The sequence below is a fragment of the Mobula birostris genome, chromosome 32, assembly GCF_030028105.1.
Source record: "Mobula birostris isolate sMobBir1 chromosome 32, sMobBir1.hap1, whole genome shotgun sequence".
NCBI lineage: Eukaryota > Metazoa > Chordata > Chondrichthyes > Myliobatiformes > Myliobatidae > Mobula > Mobula birostris.
In genome coordinates this window covers 28,347,472-28,367,796 of record NC_092401.1, presented here as the reverse complement: position 1 = coordinate 28,367,796, position 20,325 = coordinate 28,347,472, and the positions used below count along the sequence as shown (strand labels likewise).

The following is a 20,325-nucleotide window of genomic DNA, read 5'->3' as shown; positions in this document are numbered from 1 at the left end:
ATGGTCATGTCAGTGGTGGACTGGTTCTCCAAGGCGGCCCACATCATCTCCCTCCCCATACTTCAGTCAGATGCTGAGATGGTGGACCTGGTTGTATAATGTGTAGTTCTTCTCCCTGGCTTCCCTCAGGACTTTGTGCTGGACTGGGGCACACAATTCGTCTCCAGCCTCTAGCGAGCCCTCTGCTCCCTTCTCCGCACCTCAGTGAGTTTGTCCTCTGGCAACCAGAAGGAGCCGATCAGCTGGTGGAGAAGTTTCTGTGATGCTTTGCCACCTCAGTCTCTCCCACATGAAAGAAGTATCTGCTCTGGGCTGAGCTGTACACACCTCCTCTACCACAGGTATATCACCCTTTGAACCGTTTCATGGCTACCAGCCCCTGTGGTTCCCCACGGAGGAACCAACAGTGGAGGTCCAATCTGCCAGGGCCCTGGTTTGCCACTACTAGAATGCTTAAAAGAAGGCATGGAGGGCCATCCTAGCTGCCAACTGCATCTACTGCCACCAGATCAACCAGCACTCAGCCAGACTACTCTAGGCTGGATACTGTTTCTAGCTGTCCACCCGTGATCTGCCCCAGCACACTGACTCCTGCAAAATTTTGCTTCAGTTCATTGGTCCCTTCAAGGTCACCCATTGCATCAATTACCATAGCCCAGATTCCATGGACCACTCAACCTACCTGAGCCTGCACCTCTAGAACCTAGGATGGTGGAAGGTGATCCAGTGTGCATGATTCACCAGTTGTTGGATTTGCATAGTCCTGGATGGGGTGTGCAGTGCCTGGTTGATTGGGAAGGGTACGGCCCAGAGGAGAGGTCTTGGATGCCGTCCAGTTTCATTTTGGACTCATCATACGTTGAGGAGTTCCACCGATCCTAACCGGATTGCTCTGGGCCATCGGATGACGGTCTTAGGAAGTGGTGCAGTGGGTCCTGTCAGGCCTGCACAGGCAGGTACCTCCCATCTCCACCCAGCTAACAGGAGTCACCTGCCACTGGTTTCCAATTCATCACCTGCAGCCTATTTAAACCCAGCCCTCATCCACAATCTTTGTTCACCCACTGAACCAGCCAGCCTCAACCAGTTGCTCCTTGTCTTCAGTGACCTTGTTGCCTGTGGTGTTCAGTATCCGTTCTCTCTTGATTTGTGTCTCCTCATGGTACATTATTTTTGCAGTCTAATATTAAAGTGATTGTTCATCACTAATTTTTCTCTGGTATTCTGCTTTTGGGTCAAGCTTCCTTCACATTCCCTAATAGAATATTGTCCGGATGCTGGGTTTAGCTTCAGATTGGGGGACCAAGACTCAACCACAAAAATCTACACACTGGGAGCAGTACGGTAGTGTAGCAGTTAGCAGATTGCTTTACAGTGGCAGCCAGTGATCACCGACTGGGGTTCAATTCCCACTTCTGACTGTAAGAAGATGGTATGTTCTCCCTGTGACCACATGGGTTTTTTTACGGTTTCTTCCCACATTAGGGTTAGTGTTATGGTTAGTGAGATGTGGGCAGACTATATTGTCACAGAAGTGTGGCGATACATGCCCAGCACAATCCCTCACTGATTTGACTTGATGCAAAAGTTGCAAGTTTCGATGTAGATGTGACAAATAGAGCTATCCAGCCACATTACCATGGGCCCAGAGTCACACAGTGGCTAGTCTCAGGGAAAGATGGTGGATATACTTGGTCCAGAAGGCACGGTGCGTCTAGGAGAGGTTTGGGTTCAAAATCAAAGTCAAAGTGGAGTTTATTGTCAAACACACAAGTATATTTTGGCATGGGTGCAATAAAAACCTCTCTTGCAGCAGCATCACAGGCACAGTATCTGACACACAACATTCACAAGAAATATATAAATTAAGCATAAATTATGCAGAATTTTTGTAAGAGATTAGAGCAAACAGGAACCTGGAGTGACGTTCTCCTTTCGATGGTCTGGGTATACCCTGGTTCTCAGGTTCCCAAAGAAATGGGGGTAAGAGGGTTAATTGCCCTGAGTGCAGTGCATTACAAGGTCTGGTGAGAGCTGATGGGGAGAATAAAAATGGTGTTTTGTAAATGATCCTGGATGGTCACATGGACACAATTAGCCATCAATGAATTTAACCAAAGGTTAGTCTGGGAGAAAGTACTGAAGTTAACCTAGCATGTGGGATTGCTGGATGTGAGAAGATCCAACCAAGGATTCGTGCATAAAGGTTGTGATTGCAAAATAGGATGCCGGCTTGCTGTGGCTACAGTGGCGTCCTTCACCAGTCCTCACAACAAGAGGAATGTGGTCCCCATCTGAGTGGGCCACGTCACTGCTATGGCTGCGTCTTGTACATTCAGCCTTCTCTTTGTTTTAGCCCCAGCTCCCCATCCCAACTCCTTGCCAAGGTAAACTGCCTCCACCTTCATCCATGCCCTGTACAGTCAGGAAGGGTGTGTGAGGGGGAGGGGGTTAGCTTGACACAGGCTTACCCCAGTTTCCTCTTTGCTGGCTTCTATCTCCCCAGAACTGTGGATTTGAGTTAATCTAATGTGTGGGCGGGGCATGTGGTGAGGGGAGAGGGGAAAGTATTATTTTCACAGTACCACAGTATCTCTTCACCAACTCGTTATCATTGTGGGGCTACGTAGGGAAGGGATGTTGACCTTTCTGTGTCAGTGAGACTCACTCTTTGATACAGGCTTGCTTGCTGAAATGCTTTATGGAATGATTGCTCCTTTCAAATTTCTCAGATTTCTCCTTAATGTTGCTATTGCTGCCATTTTGTGAACAATGTTAATTATTTCCTATTGTAAGAGGCTCTTTTATCAATGATGTACTGTTGATCTCATTACCACAAGAATATCTTGACATTCTCACCAATCGTCTGTCCTGAATCAGAATCAGAATCATAAACACAAGAGATTCTGCAGATACTGGAAATCCAGAGTAACACACGTAAAATGCCGGAGGAACTCAGCAGGTCAGACAGCACCCATGGAGGGAAATCAAGAGTTGAAATTGTGGGCTGAGACCCTGCGTCAGGACTGGAATGGAAGGGGGAAGAAGCCAGAATAAGAAGGCGGGTGGAGGAGAAGAAGTACAAGCTGACAGGCGATAGGTAAAACAAGATGAGGGAGGGAAGGAGGGTGTGTTGCGGGGGCGATGAACTGAGAAACTGGGAGATGGAAAGGTAAAGGGCTGGAGAGGAAGGAACCTGATGGGAGAAGTGAGTGGACCATGGGAGAAAGTGAAGGAGGAGGGGCACCAGAGTGAGGTGATAGCCAGGTGAGGAGAAGAGAAGGGTTAAAAGGGGAGTCACCCACAGGTTTTACTCTAATCCTAATCCTCTTTGTATCTACCAGGCTAAGAATCTCAGTTTTGAACAAACACAGCCTCCTGGGGTAGTTGCCCAAAGCTTTGAAAAAAAATACTAAAAAAAATATTTTCTCCCAGTCCTACTCACCCAGACCCTTATCCTCAATCCATGTCTCTGCTTCCACATTCCTGCTAAAAGAAACACCCTCTCCTCTGGCAGTCCTTCTGGTAAGTTTATACAAATCAGTGACATTTTCTCTCCACTCATTCAAGGAGTGTTGGCTAACCTTACTCCAACTCTCGTCAATGGATGACTGCCTCAGCCAGGAATCAAAGGGGACCCACACCGGAGCTGAGTTGCCACACTCCATTCCCGGTTCCTGTCCACCTCTGAAGATCAGCAGTGCCTAAGGGTAATGAGGGCTTGGCAATAATTACCCATCTTGACAGGGCTTCTCACACCCTGAGCGCAGGAAGACAATCAGGCTGACAGCAACCGACATCTCGAAAGAAAGGAGTTTCAGGGTGTTTAAATAGAGTGGGGAGGACTGGGTTTTATAACAATGAAGGAGGTGGGTGAAGCGATAGAGGAGACAATCTGACCTGGAACTACAGAATGGGCTTCAAGAGCAGAAGCAGAGTCAGAATCAGGTTTATGATCATTGACGTATGTTGTGAAATTTGTTATTATGTGGCATCAGTACGGTAAAGTTACATATAAGAATGTTGGCACCAGAATGTGTGGCGACACTTGCAGGCTGCCTCCCCCCACCCCCGCACACCCTTGACAAACGATGCATTTCACTGTATGTTTCAGTGTACATGTGATAAATAAACCTCAGAGTCAGATTTATTATCACCAGCATGTGACGTGAAATTTGTTAACTTAGCAGCAGCAGTTTGACGCAGTACATAATATAGAAGAAAAAAATGAAGTAAAATAATAATAACAAAAAATAAATAAATCAGTTACTGTATACATATATTGAATAGATTAAAACTTGTGCAAAAGAGGAATAAAATATATTGAAAAGTGAGGTAGTGTCCAAGGGTTCAATGTCCATTTAGGAATCGGATGGCAGAGGGGAAGAAGCTGTTCCTGAATCGCTGAGTGTGTGCCTTCAGGCTTCTGTACCTCCTCCCTGATGATAACAGTGAGAAAAGGGCATGCCCTGGGTTCTGGAGATCCTTAATAATGGACACTGCCTTTCTGAGACACCACTCCTTGAAAATGTCCTGGGTATTTTGTAGGCTAGTACCCAAGATGGAGTTGACTAAGTTTACAACCCTCTGCAGCTTCTTTCGGCTCTGTGCAGTAGCACATACCAGACAGTGATGCAGTCTGTCAGAATGCTCTCTACGGTACATCTATAGAAGTTTTTGAGTGTATTTGTTGACGTGCCAAATCTCTTCAAACTCCTAATGAAGTATAGCCGCTGTCTTGCCTTCTTTATGACTACATCGATATTTTGGGACCAGGTCAGATCCTCAGCGATCTTGATACCCAGGAACTTGAAACTGCTCACTCTCTCCATTTCTGATCCCTCTGTGAGGATTGGTATGTGTTCCTTTGTCTTTCCTTTCCGGAAGTCCACAATCAGTTCTTTCATCTTACTGACGTTGAGTGCCAGGTTGTTGCTGTGGCACCACTCCACAAGTTGGCATATCTCACTCCTGTACGGTCTCTTATCACCACCTGAGATTCTACCAACAATGGTTGTATCATCAGAAAACTTATAGATGGTATTTGAGCTATGCCTAGCCATACAGTCATGGGTATATAGATATTAGAGCAGTGGGCTAAGTACACACCCCTGAGGTGCACCAGTTTTGATCGTTAGCGAGGAGAAGATGTTATCACCAATCTGCACAGATTGTGGTTTTCCAGTTCGGAAGTCGAGGATCCAAATGCAGAGGGAGGTACAGAGGCCCAGGTTCTGTGGCTTCTCAATCAGGATTGTGGGAATGATGGTATTAAATACTGAGCTATAGTCGATGAACAGCATCCTGACATAGGTGTTTGTGTTGTCCAGGTGATCGAATGCCGTGTGCAGAGCCATTGAGATTGCATCTGCCGTTGACCTATTGTGGCGATAGGCAAATTGCAATTGGTCCAGGTCCTTGCTGAGGCAGGAGTTCAGTCTAGTCATGACCAAACTCTCAAAACATTTCATCACTGTACATGTGAGTGCTACCGGGTGATAGTCATTAAGGCAGCCCACATTATTCTTCTTAGGCACTGGTATAATTGTTGCCTTTTTGAAGCAAGTGGGAACTTCCGCCCATAGCAGTGAGAGGTTGAAAGTATCCTTGAATACTCCTGCCAGTTGGTTGGCACAGGTTTTCAGAGCCTTACCAGGTACTCCATCAGGAGCTTCCACCTTGTGAGGGTCACTCTTTTTAAAGACAGCCTCTGAGACAGAGATCACAGGGTCATCAGGTGCAGCAGGGATCTTCCCATCTGTAGTTATATTCTCCCTTTCAAAGTGGGCATAGGAGGCATTGAGTTCATCTGGTAGTGAAGCATCACTGCCATTCATGCTATTGGGTTTCGCTTTGTAGGAAGTAATGTCTTGCAAACTCTGCCAGAGTTGTTGTACATCTGATGTCACCTTTAGCCTCATTCAAAATTGTCCCTTCGACCTTGAAATAGCTCGCTGCAAATCATACTTGTTTTCAGGTTTAGGCTGGGTCGCCAGACTTGAATGCCACAGATCTAGTCTTCAGCAGACGATGTTCCTCCTGTTTTATTCACAGCTTTTGGTTTGGGAATGTACAGTAAGTCTTTGTAGGCACACACTCATCCACACAGGTTTTAATGAAGTCAGTAACAACTGCAGCATACTCAAGCAACACACACAAAATGCTGGTGGAGTGCAGCAGGCCAGGCAGCATCTATAGGAAGAAGTACAGTCAATGTTTCGGGTCCAGACCCTTCATCGGGACTAATGGAAAAAGGAGATAGTAAGAGATTTGAAAGTGGGAGGGGGAGGGGGAGACCCAAAATGATAAGAGAAGACAGGAGGGGAAGGGATGAAGCCAAGAGCTGGGAAGTTGATTGGCAAAAGGGATACAAGGCTGTAGAAGGGGGAATATCATAGGATGGAAGGCCTTGGAAGAAAGAAAGGGGGAGGGGAGCACCAGAGGAAGCTGGAGAACAGGCAAGGAGTTATTGTGAGAGGGAAAGAGAGAAAATAATTAAATAAATAAATAACTTAGGGATAGGGTAAGAAGGAAGGAGCCAGGTTCGAAGATGAATTCTTGCACACAGTCCAGTCCACCGATTCAAAGCAGTCCTGTAGGCGCTTCTGTGCTTCCCTTGTCCAAACCTTCTTGGTCCTCACAACTGGTGCTGCAGTCTTCAGTCTCTGCCTATACTCAGGGAGTAGAAATACAGCCAGGTGATCAGACTTCCCAAAGTGAGGGCATGGAATAGCATGGTAGGCATTTTTGATGGTGGTGTAGCAATGGTCCAGTGTGTTGTTTTCTCTGGTATTGCAAGTGATCTGTTGATGGTAATTGCTTAGTGATTTTTTCAGACTGGCCTGATTAAAATCCCCCAAAACGATGGTGAAGGTGTTAGGATGCACTGTTTTGTGCATGTTGATCCCATTGCTCAGATCATCTAAAGCCTGATTGACATTGGCTTGAAGTGGAATGTATATTGCTACCAAAATGACCGCAGAGAACTGGTAAAAATCTGAATCTAATCTAAAAATAAATAAAAAGTGCAAAGGACAATTAATGAGAAAGATGGTGATGATACGACTCAGATGCAGATTAGTTTATTGTTATTGTTATCAGGGTAAAACGAAATTCCTTGCTTGTGTGAATTTCTCAGAGTAAACAATATATCAGTACAATAATAAATACAATGGTGAGCACAAAATAAATAGAATAGCACAAAGATTGTAGCGCAACTTAAAGTAGTGAAGTGACAAGAACGGAATAACTGAAAAAGTTGGAGCTAAGAGCCGGAGAACTTGGCAGCTCAGTCGGAAGGATTGAGAGAGAGATGACGCGTTCAAAAGTCTGACGGCAGAGGGGAAGAAACTGTTCTTGAGTCTCGTCGTGCGGCCTTTCAAGCTCCTGCATCTTCTCCCAGCAGGTAGAAGACAGAAAAAGGAATCAAAGTTCAAAGTTAGTTTTATTATCAAAGTCGTATATGTCACCAAATACTACGCTGAGATTCATTTTCTTGCAGGCATTCACAGTAGAACAAAGAAGTACAACAGAATCCATGAAAAACTACACACAGGCAAAAACTGATAGATTGTGAAAATTCAAAAGGAACAAACAAACAAACAAATAAACAAATAAATAATAAATAAATAAATAAATTTTTGAAAAAACTGAGAACATGAGTTGTAGGGTCTTGAAAGTGAGTCCAAAGGCTGGGTTCAATAATCACCCTTGTGGTGAGTGAAGATGTCCACACTGGTTCAGCAGCCTGATGGCTGCAAGCTATTAACTGTTCCTGAGCCCGGTGGGGTGGGACCTAAACTCCTGTACCTCCTTCCTGAAGGCAGCAATGAGAAGAGATCACGGCTTTGTGGGTGGACTTCCCCGATGGACGCTGCTTTCTCGTGGCAGCGCACTTTCTAGATGTGCTCAGTGGTAGGGAGGACTTTGCCTGTGAATGGACAGGGGGCAGGCACCCTCTCAGACCTCCTGAAGCAATACACCTTGCAGATGGATAGAAAGAGGTGACTAGGAGAAAGTTCAAGTGGATGGGAGGAATGGGGGAGAATGTGTAGTATAATTGAAGAGAGAAAATATAGTCTGGGCAAGTCAATCAGAATAAAGTTTATTGTCATAAACATATGTCATGCGATTTGTTGTTTTGTGGCAGCAGAACAGTGTAATACATAAAATGTACTATAAATTACAAAAAAAAGTGTAAAAAATCTAATGAGTAGTGAAAAAAAGATCAAAAGTAGTGAAGTAGTATTCATGGGTTCACTGACTGTGCATAAATCTGATGGTGGAGGAGAAGAAGCTGTTACTAAAACATTGAGTGTATGTCTTTGGGCTCTTGTTCCTCTTCTCTGATGGTAATAGTGGATGGAGGGGATCCTGCATGATAGATGCCATCTTTTTGAGGCATCGCCTTCAGGATTTGTCTTCGATGGTGGAGAGGCTAGTACCCATGATGCAGCTGGCTGAGTTTATAATCCTCTGCAACTTTTTCCGATCCTGCGCAGTGGTTCCCTCCATGCCAGGTCATGTTGCACCCAGTTAGAATGCTCTCCGTGGCACATGTGTAGAAACTCACTGGATTCTATGATGACATACTTGTCTCCAAAAACTTGGTGACACTTTCTGACATAAGATTGACAAAAGACCTGGAAATATTTGGAAGGCTTTAGAGGTGGTGCAGAGGAGGTTCAGCAGGTTGATTCCCGAGATGAAGGGAGATTGAGTCACCTGGGAAAACATTATAGAATTCAGAAGAATGAGAGGGGATCTTATAGAAACATATAAAACTCGGAAAGGGATAGGTAAGACAGAGGCAGGAAATTTATTTCCATTGGTAGGCAAGACTTGAACTAGGGGACATTGTCTCAAGATTTTGGGAAGCAGATTTAGGATGGAGATGAGGGGGAACTGCTTTTCCCAGAGAGTTTTGTGGCATTTTCTGCCTATTGAAGCAGTAGAGGTCGCATCAATAAATATATTTAAGACACATTTAGGTAGGTTTTTGCACAGTAGGGGTTTAAATTTTATGGGGAAATGCAGGTAGGTGGAGTTGAATCCACAGACAGATCAACCACGAACTTAATTGAATGGCGGAGCAGAGTCAGTGGGCCAGATGGTTTACTCCTGCTCCTAATTCTTATGAAAGTGGAACTAAGGACTTTACAGCATAATCTGAGGTTCCTGGACAGTGCCGGTGGTGGGGCGGATGATGGTGTCTAGTGGTGGGAGAGATGTGAGTAATTTCTATAGCCGGACACTTGCATTTCAATAAGTTCTCATTTCAGTTAAAATAGAGTAAAACCCCCCATGTGATTGGGACCTTAGTTCCAACAATAAATTAATTAGCAAATCACCAGACAATTAGCTCTGTTTGACAACAATGTGCCAGACCCATTATTAATAGCAAAACACCCTCTAAGAATGGCAACAGATGCAGAAGGAAATGTCTCCTGCTTAACAGGCAGATTTCTGAGGCACTGCACTTTGCTGAGAATTTTTTTACAAACTTCAGATCAAAATTGTTAATTATTATTGTGTGTGCCCTATAATTATCTATTCAGCAGTGAAACATAATCAAGAATTAACGGTTTACAGAAAATATAACTAACAATAAACACAAGCGTTTAGGAGCCCCAGTTAAGAGGCATCAAGTAGTTTACTGGAGATGATTGGGTTCTCTTCGCTTAGCGATGTGACTCTCACCCACATGGTTGTTTCCTAACTTGGTTTGACCCTGTTCAGTCTCTGCATTGCTCAAAGTACAACTCGTAACTGAGCAGGGAGATCTCAGCTCTGAGTGCATTGGAGAATAAATGAGATTTACAACTGGCTTTCCTACAGGAATGGTGGGAGTTATTGACCAGTGATTCCCGACCTGATTCCTGATGACAACCTCATATCAGGAAAGTGCCCAGCTCAAAATGGGCCACTGGCATTTCTTATTGGATAGTACCTCTACAGCGATAGACCATTCAGCACTTCAGAATCTGTACTGGCCAGACTTTTCTATAACCTTGCAAGCACCAAGCTAATTTTTAAGAAGACACCACTAAGTTTGCTTTCACGTCACTTTCAAGCAATGCAATCTAGATCATGCCACACTGAACAAAAACAAAGCATCTCTTTATTTCCTCATTGCCTGTCTTGCCAATTATCTTAGATATTTGGCTACTGACTCTCTCATAGTAGAGACAGTTCCCTCATAAAATGTTCAGATTATACAGCATTTTTACTGTTATAATCTACAATATTCACCTTATAATTTTGCCCTAAACCCAGCTGAAGGATAAAAAGCATAAATAACCACAATGACATGTTTACATAGGTGATTTCCATTGTAAATGAGAGATTAGAATTTATATTGTAAATAATGAAAATACATGTGCAATGTTTAAAGAAAGTGACTGGTTTATTGTCAACATGGCCGAGACCTATCATGCTTTGAACTTTAATCTCTCTTTACCATCACCTTGAGGTCGTATGTCAGAATCAGTGTGACGTCAATGCACTTGCTTGCGATGAGTTACTGACTTCTGTGTTGTGGGAGAAGCTAAGGTCCTGCAGACAGGAAGGCAAGCCTTTCCTGAGTCATAACCTTGCCCACTTTGATTTAAATCTGGAGTTTGACACATGATCTCCTCCATGGACTCTGTCTAGACTTCTGACTGTCTCAGTAAAGCAGACAGCATAATCAAAGACCCTGGACATTCTCTCCTCTCTCCCCTCCCACTGGCAGAAGATACAAAAGCCTGAAAGCACATGCTCTTGAATTGAATTGAAATGACTTTTTTACTTACATCCTTCACATACATGAGGAGTAAAAATCTTCACATTACGTCTCCATCTAAATGAGCAATGTGCAATCATAGTAGTTTATAATTTATAATAAATAGAACAGTCAATGTAACATAGAATACACTCAAATCAGCGTGAGTTAATCAGTCTGATGGCCTGTTAGTCCCGGCTTTAATGCTGTGATATCATTTCCCGGATGGTAGCAGCTGGAATAGATTGTGGTTGGGGTGATTCGGGTCCCCAAAGATCCTAGGGGCCCTTTTTTCACACCTGTCTTTGTAAATGTCCTGAATCACAGGAAGTTCACACCTACAGATACGCTGGGCTGTCCGCACCACTCTCTGCAGAATCCTGCAATTCAGGGAGGTACAGTTCCCATACCAGGCAGTGATGCAGCCAGTTAGGATGCTCTCAGTTGTGCCCCTGTAGAAAGTCTTTAGGATTTGGGAGCCCATATCAAACTTCCTCAACCATCTGAGGTGAAAGAGGCACTGTTGTGCCTTTTTTTACCACAAAGTTGGTGTGTACGGATCATGTGAAGTCCTCGGTGATGTGGATGCTGGGGAACTTAAAGCTGTTTACCCTCTCATCCCCAGATCCATTGATGTCAATAGGGGTTAGCCTGTCTCCATGCCTCCTGCAATCCACAACCAGCTCCTTTGGTTTTGCGACTTTGAGGGAGAAGTTGTTTTCTTGACACCACTGTGTCAGACAGATGACTACTTCCATGTAGGCCATTTTGTTATTGTTTGAGATGAGGCCAATCAATGTAGTGTCGCTGGCAAATTTAATTATCAGATTAGAGCTGTGGGTGGCAACACAGTCATGGGTATACAAGGAGTAAAGGAGGGGACTTTTTGTACAATGACGTGGACTCTCGGCCTCACAGCCTACCTTGTTGTGATCTCGCACTTTGTCATTTACCTGCACTGCACTTCTTTGGTAGCTTCTACATTGTCATGGTTTTGCCTTATTCCAGCTTAAATCTTTGTGTAATGATCCTGCAAAACAAGCTTTACATTGTATCTTGGTACATGTGACAACAATAAACCAATCCTAATACCAATCTAATGTGGCCAAAACCGAGTGAGAGGTGGAGGCCTCAAAGATCTCCACTGGAAACTTCCAACCCTGCTCTAATACACTCTAGTCATCTATAAATGGTTCAGCCATCTAATGATTCATAACACTCCCATTATTACAAACCCCAAAATAAAAGCAGGTAGAGAAATCCCTCATCTGAACTGCATCCAGCCGGCACCCAACCTGACACAAAGTAACTCACTGAGAGGAGCATAGGAGATGCTGGACGGTGGGGGGGGGGGGGGGGGTCTATTCTTAACGTGAGTTTTATCAATATTGATTTATCAATATTGGTTGCAACACACACAAAATACTGAAGGAACTCAGCAGGTCAGGCTGCATCTTTGGAGAGAAATAAACTGTTGATACTCTGTGCCAAGTCCTTTCATCGAGACTAGGAAGGAAGGAGGAAAAATCCAGGATCAGCAGGAGAGGGGAGGGAAGGAGTACAAGCTAGCTGGAGATGGGTGAGACCAGGAGAGTGGGTACATGAGTGGATGGGGGAGGAGGGGGAGGAGGGTGTTGAGGTGAGAAGCTTGGAGGAGATAGGTGGGAGAGATAAAGGGCTTGCAGCCTGACAGCATGAACATCAATTTCTCCAATTTCTGATTATTTCTGCCCTTCTCCCTTCCCTCATTTTCCATTCCCTATTCTGGTGCCCCTCTTACCTCTTCTCTTCTCCTCACCTGCCTGTCACCTGCCTCTGGTGCTCCTCCTCCTTCCCTTTCTTCCATGGGCCATTGTCCTCTCCTATCAGATTCCCTCTTCAGTCCCTTACCTCTTCCACTCATCACCTCCCAGCTTCTGGCTTCATCCCCTCCCCCACCCAACCACCTTTCCTCTCACCTACCACGGCCAGCTTTACTCCTCCCACTTGCCCCACCTTCTCAATCTGGCTTTTGCCCCCTTTCCTTCCAGTCCTGATGAAGGGTCTTGGCCCGAATCATCAATTGTTTTATTCCCCTCCATCGATGCTGCCTGACCTGCTAAGTTCCTCCAGCATTCTGTGTGTGCTGCTCTGAATTTTCTGCGTCGGCAGAATCTCTTGTATTTATCAGTATTTCTTGGTGTGATTACTCACTCACTGAGTTAAGATCAAGGTGGTGGATTTTGGATAACAGATAGACTCAAGAGAAATGGAGCTGAAAGTCTGATAGAACTTTGTCCCTGATCTTCTGATGATAGCTGGCGACCAGCCCTTCATTCTGATTTCCTGTGGCTTGTAGGTTATAATTACTCATGGAGATAACAGATGGTAAAATTCACCAGCTAGTACGAAGCAGACAGGTGATAATGATGACTTGCTTTCCTCCTGATAGTCAGTATTGGATGATGTTTTGGCATTTGCTAAATGCCAGTAAATAGAAACAATTTTTATGCCTTGGAGTCAGTACGGGAAGTGGTGCTGAGGTTTGCAGGCATAAGGGACTGATTGGCCTGTTTCAAAATCCCACTTTTTACCAAAAAGAAGAAAATTACTTGCCTCATTCCAGCTCCTGGTAGAACTTTTCTGTGTCCCTCTCCCAAAACCTTGTGACCTGCCAACTCTGTCTCAAGCATGTCTATCAACTCCCCATTGATTCTTTAGCTGCTAGGAGAAATTAACAGGGGCCAATTATCCCTCCCACCTGCATGTATTTTGAATGTAATGCGCCTGGAGAAACCCTTGTGGTCACAGGAAGAACATGCAAACTCCACATGGACAGCACCCAAGGTCAGATCGAACCAGGATCCCCTGGAGCTGTAAGGTCATGGTGGTGGCCACTGTACCACCAAGCCAGCCAAGCCATGCCTGTATGCAAGAAGCTTCTCGTGACCATAAGGCAATTCCCCCTAGCTTACACTCACTACCCCTGAGCTGCAGCATTAATTCCCAGTGTCAGAAAAGTTTTAAGTAAACCCCTCTTAAAACTTCTGGCATATTTGGCCTACATAGGTCAAAGTATTGAGTACAGAAGTTGAGACATTATGTTGAAGACGTTGGTAAGGATTAATTTGGAGTATTGCAGCAGTTCTGGTCACCTACCTACAGGACAGATATAAATAAGATTGAAAGAGTACAGAGAAAGTTTACAAGATTTTGCCGGGACTTGAGGAGCTGAGTTATAAGGAAAAGTTGAACAGGTTTGGACTTTATTCCCTGGAGCATAGGAGAATGAGGGGAGACGTGATAGAGGCATGTAAAATTATGCATGGTTTAGATAGGGTAAATGCAAGCAGGCTTTTTCCATTGAGGTTGGGTGAATCTAGAACTTGGTCATAGGTTAAGGATGTTTAAGGAAAACATGAGGGGGAATTTCTTCACTCAGAGACTGGTGAGCGATTGCTGGCAAAGTGATGGATGCAAGTTTAATTTTAACTCTAAGAGAAGTTTGGATAAGTATGTGGATGGGAGGGCTATGGCCCAGGTTTGTGCTGATGGGACTAGGCAGAGTAATGATTCAGCACGGAGAAGATGGGCCAAAAGCCTGTACTGTGCTGTAGTTCTCTATGATTCTTTGACACTCCTTCGGATATTTATCCATGGGCTGTCGAATGGCTCTTCAGCCAGGGAGTCTCCCACAATGTCTCACGCAAGAGCTCAGAGCAGCCAAGGTGTCGCCAAAGTCTTTGCTTGATAAACACTGCAGATAAAAGCAATAAACTGCTCCCCTTTAGTCTGTGTGTCATGGCAAAAGATTAATGGAGTGCAGCGAATCTCGTAAACGCACCCCTTCTGCAGAATAAAATGTGAAAAATTATAAAAAAAAATATAAATAACCCCACTGTGACGTGGATTTATTTCCCACCCAAGCACAGGAAGTGGCTGAAACATAAACTTCCTGTCAACCACAAGTCAGTCAGAGCAAGCAACAACACCATTCATGTCCTAGTCCACAGAGGCCAGCATTGTAACCCGTTCTCTCCCCAGCACAGAGAGATATTTTATGCCCCATCACTCCTCTGTCTAACCCTCCATTCTGAGACTCTTTCAGTTCTTCATGGTCAAAATCGTCTGTAGTTAGGTCTCCACCAACATCAAGATATGGGGCAGCACAGTAGCATAGTGGTTAGAGTAACATAATTATAGTCACAATGATCGGCGTTCAATTCCTGCCACTGTCTGTAAGGAGGTTGTACATACTTCATGGACCGTGTGGGTTTCCTTGGGTTGCTCTGGTTTCCTCCTACACTCCAAAGACATATGGCTTAGGGTTAATAAGATGAGGATGAAATCATGGTAAAACTTGCAGACTGTCCCTTGCACATCCTCAGACTGTGTTGGTCATTGACACAAACAATGATGTTTTGAGGTACCTGTGCGAAATAAAGCTAATGTCCTTTAATATCTTTAATATTGCAATTAAGCAATATTGGATGGTTTGTGATATCCTTCACAAAGTTTGACACTGACAAAGATCACAAGTACTCGCCAGATGAGGGTAGCATGGTAGTGGAGTGGTTAGTGTAATCCTTCATGGTGTCAGCAGGTCAGTGAGCATCTACGGAAAAGGGTAAACTGTTGACAGTTTGGGCCGAGACTCTTCATCAGAACTGGAAGGAAAGATGAGAAGTCAGAGCAAGAAGGTGGGGGGAGGGGAGGTAGAGATACAAGGTGGTAGGTGATAGGTGAAGCTGGGAGGGGGGGGTGAAATAAAGAGCTGGAAAGTAGATTGGTGAAAGAGGTAAAGGGCTGGTAAAGTGGTAATCTGATAAGAGAGGGTGGAAGACAATGGAAGAAAAGGAAGGGGGAGGAGGACCAGAGAGAGGAGATGGGCAGGTAAGGAGATAATGTGAGAGAAAGAACTAGGATTGGAGGAGTGGTGAAGGGGGAGGCAATTACCAGAAGTTCAAGAAATCGATGCTCATGCCATCAGGTTGGAGGTTACCCAGACGGAGTGTACGGTGTTGCTCCTCCACCCTGAGTGTGGCATCATTGCGGGAGTAGGGCAGTGTGTGTTAATTGGTTACATTGCTTGTTGGGCCAGAAGGGCCTGTGTCTGTGCTGTACTTCTGAATAAATGAAAAAAATAAAGTGAATGTTGCCAGCAGGTGCTGATGTGTGAACACAGCATCACAACCCGTCAGACACACTCCTGCAGCTGTGTTACATTGGAGCACGTGGGGAACCAGCAGTCTTCTTGCGCTCTGGACGTGAGCTGGTGATCCTTATATTGAGGCAGTCAGATGATATCAGAAACCAGTAGCAGTCCTTAAAACACTTCTGTGGAGATACTAGATCACTATTTGCAAAATACACAAAACACTGGAGAAATACAACAGGTCAGGCAGAATCTGAAGATTAGCTTTATTTGCCTCATATTACATTGAAACATCAAAACATACAGTGAAATGCATCCTTTGCATCAGACCAAGGAGGTGTTGGTCCGAAGATGTGCTGGGGGCAGCCCACAAGTGTCGCCAAGCTTCTGGCACCAACCTAGCATGCCCACAATTTACTGACTCTAATCCATACATCTTTGAAAAATGAGAGGAAACTGGAGCTCCCAGAGGAAGCCCAGGCAGTCAGGGAGAATGTAGAAACTCCTTACAGACAGTGCTGGGAATTGAACCCCAATTGCCGGCACTGTAAAGTGCTATGTGCCACCCTACATGGGTTGCCAATGGAGGGAAATAAACAATTGACATTTTGGGCCAAGACCTTTCATGTTTCCAATTACTATTTGCAATGGTTTCTTGGTGATGGGAGAGGGTTGGCTTACATCACTTGTTCCCATTCCTCCTCTTGAGACTGGATGGAGCAGCCTGCAGTAATGTTAGAGCCAACCCTCGTTTCCATTGTCAGCTGTGCTGTCCACAGTTCTTGACAGCTTGTGGGGTGCGAGTCCAGACAGGAGAAGGTGGGAAGTCGCTACAATCAGAAACTCAACACACAGTGGAACTCACTTGGTAACAAAAGAGTGGGATGTTTGGTCAATTACTTTTCTTTAGCTTCCTTTGGGCCCAAAGGCACCCTGGCCTTTACTGAGATTTTACCGTGTAACACAAGAGATTCTGCTGGTGCTGAAAATCTTGAGCAACACACTCAAAATGTGAAGAAACTCAGCAGGTCAGGCAGCATCTATAGAGGGGAATAAAAAGTTGATGTTTTGGGCCAACACTCTTCATAAGCACTGTCCTGTTGAAGGATCTTGGCCTGAACTGTCAATTGTTTATTCTACATTTCAATCTGAGACCCTTGGGTTTCAGTCCAAAATGTCCACTGTTTATTCTTCCATAGATGCTGGCTGACCTGCTGAGTTCCTCTGACATTTTGGATTCTCAGCAGCTACAAAATCCCTCGTGTTTATGTTAATGTGTGAGGAGCGATTGATGGCACTGTGCCTGTGCTCACTGAATATTGAAAACCCCCTGAATATTGAAAATCCAAGACAGAGTGTACATGCAGAGGATGTTTCCAATAGTGGGAGAGTTTAGGACCAGAGAGCATAACCTCAGAATGGGAGGTGGTCCCTGTAGAAGAGAGGTATGGAAGAATTTCTTCAGATGGTCATGAATCCGTAGAATTCATTGCCACAGAGGGCTGTGGTGGCCAAGTCATTAGATATATTTAAAGGGAAGGTTGATTCGTTCTTAATTACTAAGGGCATCAAAGATTATGAAGAGAAGACAGGAGAATGGGGTTCAGGGGGAAAATAAATCATCCATGATCAAATGGTGGAGAAGACCCAGCGGCTCAAATAGTCTAATTCTGCTCCCTTATCTTATAGTCTTATGGCTAACATTAGGAACATGCAACAGAGCACTCAGATTCCAGAGGAGATATGTCGATGTATCAGGAGAAGGTCGTGCAATGTTCATCTGACTTAATGTTGCTGCTGAAGGAATGATTATCTGCTTCTGCACTCCTCTCCACAGATGCTTCCTGACCTGCTGAGTTACTCCAGCATTTTGTGTCTGTTGCTCAATATTTCCAGCACCTGCAGAATCTCTCGTGTTTATGATCTGTTTCAGTAAGAAAGTCAATGGCTCTCAGTTCAAGGGAACTTTGTAAGGCATGTTGTGTGAAGGCAGCTGGAGAGCCAACGTCTGTTGACGCCAGTGGGTGTTTTACGAGATGCTGGTATGCTTGTCCCCAATTAGTCACGGACAGAGGTTTGAACTGTAAGGGAAAATCACTATTCCTCAGAGGATGGTATCCTTCAGGATGTTGGAATATCCTCTAAAGTCCAAGGTAAAGGAATGTATTATGTTAGAGAAACACAGTAGACCAAGCAGCATCTGGACTCATAGAATGATAGAACACTGCAGCACTGAAACAGGTTGTTTGGCCTGTCTAGTCCATGTGAACTAGTCCCATCGACCTGTACCTAGACCATCATCCTCCATATCTCTCCCATCCATGTGCGTATCCAATCAAACCCAGATCCACCACTTCCTCTGGCAGATCATTCTACACTCTCACCACCCACTCAGGTTCCCCTTGATTATTTAATATTTCACCCTTAACCCAAGATCTCTTGATCTAGTCTCACTCAACCTCAGTGGAAAATGCCTGCTTGCATTTACCCTATCGACACCTCATAATTTTGTATAAGTCTTTCAAATCCCCTCCAAGAGAATAAGCTCCTAACCTACTTAATCTTTCCTCCCTCACGACTTGGCAATGTCCTTGTAAATTTTCTCTATATTCCTTCTTTCAATCTCATTGATATCTTTCCTGTAGGTTAGACTGCATCTGTGTGGGCAAGGGGTATTGTCAATGTTTCGGGTCAAAACCCTGCGCAGATAAAAATCAGGTGAAAATATCTCTCCCCCTTTCTACTAATGGGAGGAGAAAAGATTGTGTTTGGAGGTGAGGGAGGGAAGAGAGGGGTCAACACTTGAAATTGGATGTCATTGGTGGAAGAGGATGGTGAGATGTGCAACTGGGCTCCCACGCCTTCTGCTTATTAAACTGTGTGTACTCGTTCTTTCTCTGCTTTTTTCTCTTCCACATTCACAGCCAAATGGCGGCAGCCAGGGCAAAGTTACGGGGTCATTTCTGCTGCCACCACCACCACCTATGGCCAGACCAGTCCCCCTACCAATGTCTGATCCAAAATCTACCAGCGCGTCCCCAGAGGGAGGAGCAACATCACCCACGTCGCCCTGTAAGTGAAGCAAGACCCTCCACTGTGCTGTGCATGCGTGTGTGTGTGTGTGTGTGTGTGTGTGTGTGTGTGTGTGTGTGTGTGTGTGTTTACTGTGCATGTGCGTGTTTTGCTGTAATAGCATGGCCTCTCTTGCACACGTCCCACATCAGGGACACATTCCCTTCAAGTGATTCTGCAAATGCTGGAAATCCAGAGCAACACACACAAAATGCAGGAGGAACTCCGCGGGTTAGGCAGCATCTGTGGACAGTCAACGTTTCAGGCTGAGATTCTGATGCAGGGTCTCGCGTGTTACTCCTTTAGGCTTAGAGTAACACACAAAACATGGCAGGTCAGTCAGGCGGCATCAATGGAGAGGAATAAACTGTTGACGTTTTGGGCCAAGATCCTGATGAATGTTCTTCTTAAGCTTTCAGTCACACACAAATTACTGGCAGAATTGAGCAGGTCAGGCAGCATCTTTGCAGGGGAATGGACAGTTGAGCTGATGAGCGATCTCAACCCAAAACATCAGCTGTTGAGTTTCCTCCACAGATGCTGCTTGACCTGCCAAGTTCTTCCAGTGTTTTGTGTGTTGCTCCAGATTCCAGCACCTTGTATCTCTCCTAAACTGAGGACTGTAATGCCTACGGTTTAGAAAGTGAAGTGAATTGTTTGAAAAGGGTGAGATGCAGAGAAACCATGTCCGTTGGTATGAGTGTTTATAACTAGGGCTAAAGTCTGGATGCTCAGAACCAGTCAGTTCAGAAGCTACAAAAGACTTCTACATGCAGAGTATGAAACCCAAAAATGCTAGAAACACTCAGCTGGTCAGGCAGCATCTGTGGGGAAATGAACAGTTGTTCAGGTAAAATACCCTTCTTCAGAAATAGCAAAGGCTCGGCAACCTGTAACAGCAAATCTGTTTCTCTCTCCACAGGTGCTGACTGACACATTGAATGTTTCCCAGTATTTTCCATTTTATCTCAGTTTTCCGGCATCTGCAGTTATTTTGATTATCCTTTATATTTTAGGAAAGTGACTGCTTGGAAGAGTCTTCTATAAATAGTAGTTGAACGAGGCAAATTTATATTTATTTTTAAATACTGACAGGCCTGGACAGAGTGGATATGGTGAGGATGTTTCCAAAGGTGAGAGAGTCTAGAACAGCCAGAGATGTTTACAGCTCCCTTATTTATTTATTTAGAGATACAGCATGGACAGGGCGTTCCGGCCAAATGAGCCCCACTATCCAACAGCCCACCTAATTGTAGGACAATCTGCAATGAACAATTAACCTATTAACAAGTACGTTTTTGGGCTGTGGGAGGAAATCGGAGCACCCAGAGGAAACACACAAAGTCACAAGGAGAAT

At 44.7% G+C, this 20,325-nt stretch overlaps 1 protein-coding gene across 11 annotated transcripts in view; it reads left to right on the top strand.

The window, feature by feature from the left end:
• Positions 1 to 20,325, top strand: part of LOC140191133 (nuclear factor 1 X-type-like) — a 425,546-nt gene that overhangs the window by 360,627 nt on the left and 44,594 nt on the right. For 9 of the 11 annotated variants that reach the window (XM_072248245.1, XM_072248246.1, XM_072248247.1 and 6 more), the window contains one exon: positions 18,821 to 18,968. The exons of the other annotated variants lie outside the window; for them this stretch is intronic. In XM_072248245.1, coding sequence (XP_072104346.1) covers positions 18,821 to 18,968 — 148 coding nt within the window. The remainder of the gene's footprint in view (positions 1 to 18,820; positions 18,969 to 20,325) is intronic. 11 annotated transcript variants of the gene reach the window in all.